Source organism: Dendroctonus ponderosae, unplaced genomic scaffold, assembly GCF_020466585.1.
Source record: "Dendroctonus ponderosae isolate FM_Combo_2020 unplaced genomic scaffold, Dpon_F_20191213v2 Dpon_F_20191213_1, whole genome shotgun sequence".
Taxonomy (NCBI): Eukaryota; Metazoa; Arthropoda; class Insecta; order Coleoptera; family Curculionidae; genus Dendroctonus; species Dendroctonus ponderosae.
The window spans coordinates 53,470,436-53,479,948 of record NW_026017110.1 but is presented as its reverse complement, the minus strand read 5'-3'; the positions used below and the strand labels follow the sequence as shown (position 1 = coordinate 53,479,948).

The 9,513-nt window shown below is 33.2% G+C and overlaps 1 protein-coding gene across 3 annotated transcripts in view; it reads right to left on the bottom strand.

The window, feature by feature from the left end:
- Positions 1 to 9,513, bottom strand: part of LOC109533863 (potassium voltage-gated channel subfamily KQT member 1) — a 69,233-nt gene that overhangs the window by 30,504 nt on the left and 29,216 nt on the right. For all 3 annotated transcript variants that reach the window (XM_019899369.2, XM_048666596.1, XM_048666598.1), the window contains one exon: positions 6,379 to 6,573. In XM_019899369.2, coding sequence (XP_019754928.1) covers positions 6,379 to 6,573 — 195 coding nt within the window. The remainder of the gene's footprint in view (positions 1 to 6,378; positions 6,574 to 9,513) is intronic.

Genomic DNA, 9,513 nt, shown 5'->3' with positions numbered 1-9,513 from the left:
ACTAACTAAATAAATAACAAAAGTCTTGCCATAGCCCAAGGCTAAACTTTGGGGAATTACCTACGTGCGAACGGATTTTTCGGGGAATCACGCGACGCCTTGCAAAGTTGCCAAATTTACTTTATATGGACATTTATTCCCGTATAATATTTTGTACTATTTTTAAAATTATTTAAATATGCGGAAAAAAGTCAAAATAAGCACGACCGGACAAAAAAGCATGAAAACTTTAAAAAAGCAAAAAAAGCATAATAAAAGCTATCGCAATATACTTAGTTTGGTATAATTCGTTTAGAAATTAAATAATCTAATGGTTGCTTATAAAATTCAGCAATAAGCAAAATGCTTAAAATCCGGTCTTTAATTATAATAGCCGACCGGCCTAATGGAACTAGTTGGAACTCACGGGCGACTGTGTGCGTGCGAGAGAGATCTGCGTAGTTACTTGTATTTATCTATGCCAGGCAATGACGCCGTTACGTATTCTAATCCATTCCCACCGTGCCACAAGAAGTTATCACTTCAAAAAAATGCTTATGGAAACAAAACAAGGTGAGTAAAAAAAGTTAAATAAACTAAAAAATAAAGATCAGTACGACAGTCTTGTGGGATGGTGCAAAAATAGGTTTCTTGCTATGAAAACGATATACAAACTAAGCACAGCTGATGAGAACTAATAGGTCCGAAACCGGCCTTAGAGATCTTGGTTGTGACACGGCTAATACGTCGTCATTACGTCTTAAGTTTATAAAGCGCTTGTAGAAAACTTGAACACAATTATTTCAGACAGGAGAGACCTTTAATTTAAATTGTATTATTAAAAGCTGATGTTAACGACCCCGAATGAGAAATGGTGCATAATAGAAATGCATTTTATAAAACTATGGAAATACGGTCAGCTCATTTCATAAATACGGTGTCCGCAATATTCAAACAAATGGGGTATTACGGTAGAAATAGGACATTCCCCATTAGCTAGAATTATTATTTTTTTGACCATTAAACGAAATATTGCTGCGTAAAATGCTTTTAAATTAACTAAAGGTAAACATTTAAATTACCTGTCTACAGCATTATTGAAAAAACTTAACTGTTTGCTGACTCGTCACATTCATTTGTTAATTTGTAAGATCCGAGTGTATATTAAGCAGGAAATTCGCATTCTTATTCGTTGGCAATAAAGAAAAATATATTCATACAAATTGCAAATATCTATATGTTGACGAATAATACAAAAAAAAACGCCACAGCTAAATTTAATAAGTTAATAAGTGGAAAACTTTTAACTCAGCAAAATAGAAAGGACCATTAAACACTAAATTTAATGTATGTTGATATCGGTTGTTCGTAAATGGCTCAAAGTCTACAGTCCCAATACTATTTAGTTAAAAAATAACGAAATTGCCGGACCTTCAGAGAACATCTACCTTACAATTATCTCCAATATTTTATTTTTTATTCAACATTTTTCCAGTTTAGTAAGTTTTTGTCATTTGTAAGAAAATGTTCTCAATTTTCGATAGCCAACCTGTTGGGACCAAAAAACTGAACCTGACCAAACAACTGAAAATAAAAACTGCATTTTTAATAACTAGTCTTCCAGAAGCAAAGAAAAATTTAAATTTCATATCACATCGCACTTTAATTCACCCTATAGAAAGTCAATAAAACCGAACACGATAAATATTATTTCATTTAAACCTTCTTTACATTTTTTAGCTGTAAAGCGATTTTCAGTATTTTGTTAACAACTATAAAAGCTACGTAATATTTAAATTGAATTATATTTATTGTGTCCAGAAGTGTATTGTATGAACCAATATGAGTAAACCGTCGAAAAAGACTATGTAATTTTTTAAAACATTATTATTAGCATTATTGTCAGTTCTTGAAGATCGTTGTCTGTTAATATAAGCGATGAAAAATGTTTATGACAATGTTACTTAGTTCTGGAAAATAGTTAGGTCGTGTTCCGGGGATTGAAACGATTATTTTACCCAAAATATATATGAAGTAGAATGTGGAACTGCCAAGGGAATGTAAAAATATGTGGGCACGTTGCGCAAACCAGAAAATTTACTATTAGATGTACCTCCTTCCAATATAGTATTTTAAAGTTATTCTATTTCAGTTCATTAGTAAAATTTGATTAGTCAGAGTTTCGAGTTATCGAACACTTACCTACTCCAGAGCAGCATATTTGATCATAAAATATATCTGTTTGCTTTAACTAATTATTTATGAATCAATGCATTTCAGCAGCATTCGTACATTATCATTAATGACTGACCCTAATATACATAGTGTGGTCATTCTAGATATTATCTGAGCTAAGAAAAATGGCTATCTAGAATATGTACGGTTCATAGCGTTTGGTATGGATACATATTAACGTTTGCTTTTCATTTGCATCCAATCGGACAGCACGAAAATTGATCATTGATTGTCATTAATTAGATCATTAAAAGCATTAATGAACCGAAACGTTGTGAATAATATAAAACAATATTATAAAGCTTTGGAAACGGGCTCAGATTATCGAATGTACAGGGTTATTCAAATGTCCTCCATAAATTTGATATTTTTATATACGAATTTTCCGAAAAATTCCGAAACACGTAATTCTCATGCAAGCATTGTTCAAGTTTTGGTGATAACCATCATCCCTTATGTCCAACCACTTTATCTCCAACCACTCCAACTGCTTTTCTTGGGAATGCAGAAAAGGTTTTCTACCTTCCCTCTGATATGCCCTATACTCACACTAGGAATATCATCGACTGAAATAATAATTCCATTCCTATCAATGTGTTTAGGATCGTTAATGTTTTAGAATCTAGCTTGTTGACACTGGACTAGGAAACCGAGTGGACTAAGATCCGGTCACCGTGATGGCCATTCAATAAGATCTATCCAGCGATTTGGAGAAATTTGACTTAAGTATATCAGAATATTTAGATTGGTGTGACGCACACCATCGGATATTTTAGGGAAAATCGTTTTAAAAAAAATATATCAATTTTATGTGGAACATTTGGATAACCCTGTCTGCCTGCAATATCCGATTCTATTTAGCAAACGACGCATTACGTTCGATATATATAGGTGCAAAGATACTTGACCACCATAAGTGGATGTCAACATGAGTTGAACGATTTAAAAACCGACATTAGAACACCATAGAAGAGAAGATAAAATTTACTTCAAACCAGATAACTAATTATGTTCATCTAAGGACGACTAACGCGGCATATTAAAATTTTATACGTAAAAATCCTGCGAGGAATAGACTGCATTATGTATAACAAACAAGCAAACTCTTATCACAGTTGAACCTAAATAATTTCCCATTGATCTAAGAACTAACACAACGGGGTCTTTGAAGGACTCGAATAATTGGACAGAATTGCCTTAATCCGCATTAATCAGCAGGGTTCCCTGTTATTTAAAGTACTCCTAGGGCTTTCTCTTAAAGATCACTAGGGGGTTTCGAAAGCATGCCGTTATATATTTTTTCTCACTAAAGAGATTTGTGAAAATACTTTAACGTACACAGATAGCTTTTTACGTCAAAGCAAAGCAAAACTATATTGCTACGGCGCAGAAAAAAAGGTGTTGGTTAATCCAATTGCAAGGCTAGGAAATTGCATCCTCAATAAGCAGGTTATAAGGTTTTGTCCTACCTTAAGATTCTGGCAGCTTTACCTTTTGGGTTCTGACGCATACTAAATAGTAATTTTTATAATATTCGTTGGTAGAGCGCAATTGACAATTACCTACAAAACCGATTCAATCCACATGTTGCGCCAAATGACGCACAGCCTTTATTAAAAATACCTTAACTTATTACCTACATCATCCGGGATTTGTGGCGTGTACGTGCAGCTTTGTATACATAACCCAAATTTAATAAGCTTTTAATTTTAATAGCTAGTCCTGTTTATTTAAATGCGGAAAAATCTGCGCTAGAATAAGTCTCCGCATTGCAGGGTTTATAATGCGAGACAAAAACCCATAATTGCAGAAGTCATTGAAACTCTTAATAAAGTGGCCATCATACATCTAGGAATTATGCCATGTCGATTATCGCCTCTCCATATCAAAGTCAATATAATTTACTTGAAACAATTATTTATTTTACTTTTATTATTGATTGCCTTAGAGCAAATATCCGATACATAAAATTAACAATTTTTCTCTTTTCTCTGCGGGCGACACCGGAGAATTAATCTTCATTTCCATCTGCGAAACGGAAATTACATTATCTTAAACAACTGAAGCAGAAGCCTGAACTTCTAAATAAATTTAGGGTCATTTCTAGGGGATTTTCTTAGTCGACTTGCTCAAAGCAAGTACTTTGATTATTATTTATCAATGTAGAAGCTTTGCTTGCTGTATATCTCAGAAAGATTTGGACATGTTTCTGTACTTTGGTAAGTTGCCCGACCAACGTCTTACTAGCCTAAATGACCGACATTTGTCTATGTTGCCTTAAGTGAAATTGCTTGCTGTTTGAGTAAATATATGCTTTTATGTGTGCAGTTCAACCTCAAAGCGCCAAAAGCGCCAATTTGTCCAACAAGCTTATATTTGGTAAAACTTACAACTCAAGTCAATTCATTTGATGGCTGTTCAGTAAGCACTGATTGGGAAATGCAAATCTTATTGCAGATTAGCCAACGAAGGACTGTATAATTAATGAATTGATTCCCTAACTCTACTTCTACTTAGAAATGATCGTCTACGCTTGGACTTGAGATACAGCTCCTGTTTAACATGCAGAGCAATTTTCGCAATAGAAAATATCAATTTTATATTATTAGCAGTAGATCTGTAGACATTGCGAACAGCTAGTAATCTTCGATAATCTTGAAAAGTAAATAATTATGTCTTTGAACATCGTTTTGAAATACAATTATTTTTTAAATGTCAGCGTTACAGAGTTGTCGTGGTTCAAAATTACATCCCGAAAGGAGATTTATTGAAGTCATACTGAATGCAGCGTTACGTTTGATAGGAACAAGCACCAGAACCAAGAATGGCAAACCATTGAAAAAATCCGCACCGATTTTCCTTTATCTTGAACTCCTGAATACATTTTATATCAAATAATAGAATGGTTCACGGTTTTATAATTTTTTAAACTGAAAAACACTCCTTTAACATCAAACTACGATATGAGTTCCAAACACTAACCTCATCTGGAAGCGCATTTATATAAGCACATAGGACCGAAATACCATTAAGATATTATCTTTGATCTCAAACTGTTTGTATCAAGCCATATTTTGAACATGGTCTAGCTCTTTACCGTCTTATCAACTTTTTCCACTAAATAACCTTAGGTTGTGATACAAGATTCAAATGGCACTGTGAACATTGGAAACTGATGTTGTAAAGTGAGGTAATTAAGTGATGTTTAGCAGTGCTGTGATGTATTCTGCATTGTTTTGATAAAACTCATGTAATTAAAACACGCATTACCGGAATTTATATCATTTCATTAAACGTTACTGTAAAACTAAAGTTTTAAACTATTTTTATTTTGCTTTCCTTTTTCCCTTTCTGTCTTTTTTCTTTCCCCTACCCTGATTAAAATGACGAATTTTGCACCAGTAAAATGATTCATTTGCTTTTATATATAAAAACAATTTTTATTTCTATTCGAAAAAGGCTATAAACCACCTTGATCCGTTTGCTATTTGCTTCTATTTGACTTAATTACACATGATGATGATTTACGAATAAAGCTGTAGGTTTTTACCAAATTCTATTTGAGAATGAGAATTTTTTTCTGTGCTTCTTACATACCGCCGGAGTCCAAATACTAATGAAGTAAAGTGGTTTAGGTATACTTTTCCGACCGCTGCATTGTTTTGGACATATTTTTCTTTGCGTAATAGTAATAATACTTTCTAATTTATTTTAATTTCAAATTTATGAATTTAGCAGGTTTGTTCGACTAAACAACATTTATTCACTCCGTTGAATATAATATGCATAAGGTAAACCATTTCGCACTTAGTGAGAGTTAGAAGATTCTAATTAATTTGTTGGCAAAGATTTATTTTGGGTAGAGCTTTAAAATCACTTAGAAACCTTCCAACTTTGTAGAAAGTTTAGCTACTTCGGATCTCGACCATGCCGTTTTTCCGTTAGATAGAATTCAATTTGTCTTTCTCTGTCCGAAACCATTATAAACAAAAAACTACAATTCCATCTTTGCAGAATTTAGCCACAGTCCTTACATATTGGCGCATTCATTTGTAAGTAATCTAGTTATCTTGGTAACGCTGACCAAATTTAATAATTTTCAAAAGAATGACGATGAAAAAAATTGGCAATATTATTTTTAAATGGGACTCCATGGATACTTACACCAGGAAATGGTAAATGAATGCGAACCCTCTAGGCCTTTCTAGAAAATTGTGAATCCGGGTCTGTAATCTTCTATATCTGGCATCACGACGAGATGCTCTGTAGTTTAGGGGCTTTCCCAGCAGCGACATTCTAGGCTGGAAAAGTCGCCCCTCTGGAGCTTTTTGATTGTTTTCTTCCAATGCAGATCTGAAACTAAAAACCCAAAGTTAGCAGTCAATAGTTAACATTTTTATAGTACATAAACTTGCTAGCGAGTGTCTAGAAACCTGACAAACTTTAGCAAATACTACTTTTCAAGTTATGTAAAGACAAAGAATACAAAATCGAGTTCACTGAATTTTTTATTCATGTGCACACAACAGTTTGATTGTAAGTAAAGTGTGCGCCAGAGATATACCACAAAGTTATGTACCGTACATAAAGAAAAATAAGACCTTTAAGAAGCGATATTTTTAAATCTCGAAAGAAAACATCAAATTGCCGCCGTAAGAAACATTTAACGATGCGACGCGCGAGCCAGTTTAAACGGGCGAAAAATCTTTAAAATGGCAATTTTTCCAGAATGCGAGGCCAATTACTAACTAGTTATTATAACTGCCTGGAACAAATTATTCAAACTGCAATGTTTGCCAGTTTCCATTAAATATGAGAATGACGTCTTTAAGGCAACACCTATAGTGGTTCATAAATGTAATGTAATATTTAGATTTAGTTTTTAATTATTGTTAAAATATTAATAATACGATTAGCTTGGGTTAGCCAACTTAATAAACTGCGCTTTTATAAAGCAGCTAACGGCATAAAGCTTCTTGTGTCCTGGCATTATATGTATACAAAATTTGTAGATTGATTTTTAAAATGATTTTAAAGTACAATGCTCCTGAAAAATTATTGGGTTGATTGAATGAAGAAATATCTCATTGGCGTAATAGTCATTTCTCGGCACGTCTCGAATACGTAAACGCTGATTTTAAGAATCGTAGACATTTAATGTTGTCTGAACTATAAAAAGTCTAGATTGTAGCGACTGGATTAAAATACATAAACATTTTGGAAATCGATGTTTTACCAGCAATAAACTCAGCAATTAGAAACCCAGCAGCTACTAAATTCTTCTTTTGAGAACCGTCGAGTTGGTTTGGTTTGCCATTTCTAATACCATTTTTGTGAGATTTTCAGATTTCAGGTTTTTGCTAATTAGAGGTGAAGTCACTTATAACAGTTTACATGAAAGCAAGCATTTGGATCTATTAGATATTGCTAAATTGAATTCAACATCTGATTTCGCCCCATTATTATCAAGTAGTTGCTACTATTTAATACAAGGTTGCAATAACTGCTTCATTCATAACACATAGTTTCCTCATCAACATTGAGATTAATAAGAATAAACGACTTTCCATGTCCGATGCAAACACTAGAATGCAGTAAAAAAATGCAGGAAAATCTGAATAAGTAAACATTGATCCGTTCAAGATAACGAAAACATCTGAAAAAAATATTTACACCTCATTTCGAACAGCATTCCAGGGAGCAGTATCAACAATACACTTTGAAATCTCTGAAATACTTTTAGGAACTAAAGAAAGATACTGGTAGAGATTTGTAATGAGATAAACGCAGAAGTGCAAGAGAGACAAAAATGTTGTAGATATGAAACATGAAACGAATGAAATACTACAGCCAAGAACTGTGACAAAAGAAACAGGGAGAAATTGCTTCAGAAATGGATATGTAGATACAGAAAACCCAGTGGGAGGATAGGAAAATATCTAAGAAGAAAACAGAAAATCTCTGAAGAACAAGTAAGAGAGGCGCCGAAGACACTTGAAAGTGAAAACGGATGAACTCTCATTGTACAAGTGGACACAAAATAGTTCAATATAAGACAATTTTGAAAAATAAAGCAGGAAGAAAAAACAGTTAAACACCGCCGATCTATAGGCCTAAAACAATAAGCAACATACAACAGATATTTTCAAGAAACCTCTCCACTACCAATGCATTAGGCATACTGCAGACCTGCTTCTGATTTGAGATTTAACCAAAGCCTACGACCGAATGTAATTATCGAGTAATATACCGAGAGAATATCCATTAAAGATATTAGAGACCCAAACATAACAACAGGATTAAGATCAAATTTTTCACACACACACAACACAAGCATCAGAGCATGTCATTTATGTACCTTGGAGGCAAGATTACAAGCACAGGGTTTCTATAGGATGAAGGAAACACGCCAACAACGCGATTTTGCGCGCTATCAATAGTGGGAAATTTTAATTTTCCAATTTGCTAACGCCAACATCTAAGTACAAAGTGTTGCTAATAAAAAAACCATAAAGAAACACAGATAAAAAAGTGAATGCCAAACAGCCGAGGTGAATATTATGTGATGAATATGGAAAAGAAGAAGAGAATAAAATCAGCATGAGAACCAAATGATTGGGCTACAGAATAGTATAAAATAATCAAGACAGTTTGAAACTTCAGAAAAACTATTGATACTAAATGCTCTGAAATACAGCGACGATATGCCATCTAGAAGATGAAGGATAATAATAAGAATATACCTATAGTCAAGTTAGTTTGCGACTTTTTTGTAAAACCGCGATTAGTGGGTTTTGAAAAACGTACTTTAACCAGAAGTAGTCTGCTGGCGTTTAAAATATTTTTTTGTCCGTTTTATTTAAATAAGGGCACTAAAATCAGCATAATTTAGCTATAAAGTGCATGATAAAAAAGTAGTTACATTTGTAGATGCTCTATGATGGAACCAATGATTTTAAAAAAATAATTACGATATTATTAATGTCTCATATTAACTAATTCGAACTATTTAATAAAATTAAATGTAGGGCCTGATAACAGAATGCACTAGAAATCCTAGCCAATCTCTATGTGTTAGACGGCCCCCCTGCATGTGAAGAAAAACGACAGTATAAGAAGTCATACATGTAGATATATTGTGTGTAGTGTTAATTAAAATATTTCCTTACTAATTATTAATTATGTAACATCCATTATAAAATTACATTTTTTACAAACTTCTTTTTGGGTATTTCGCCTCAAAAATTTTTGTCTTTAAAAAAGACAGAATTTCCTCACGTCTTTTATTACATATTGATA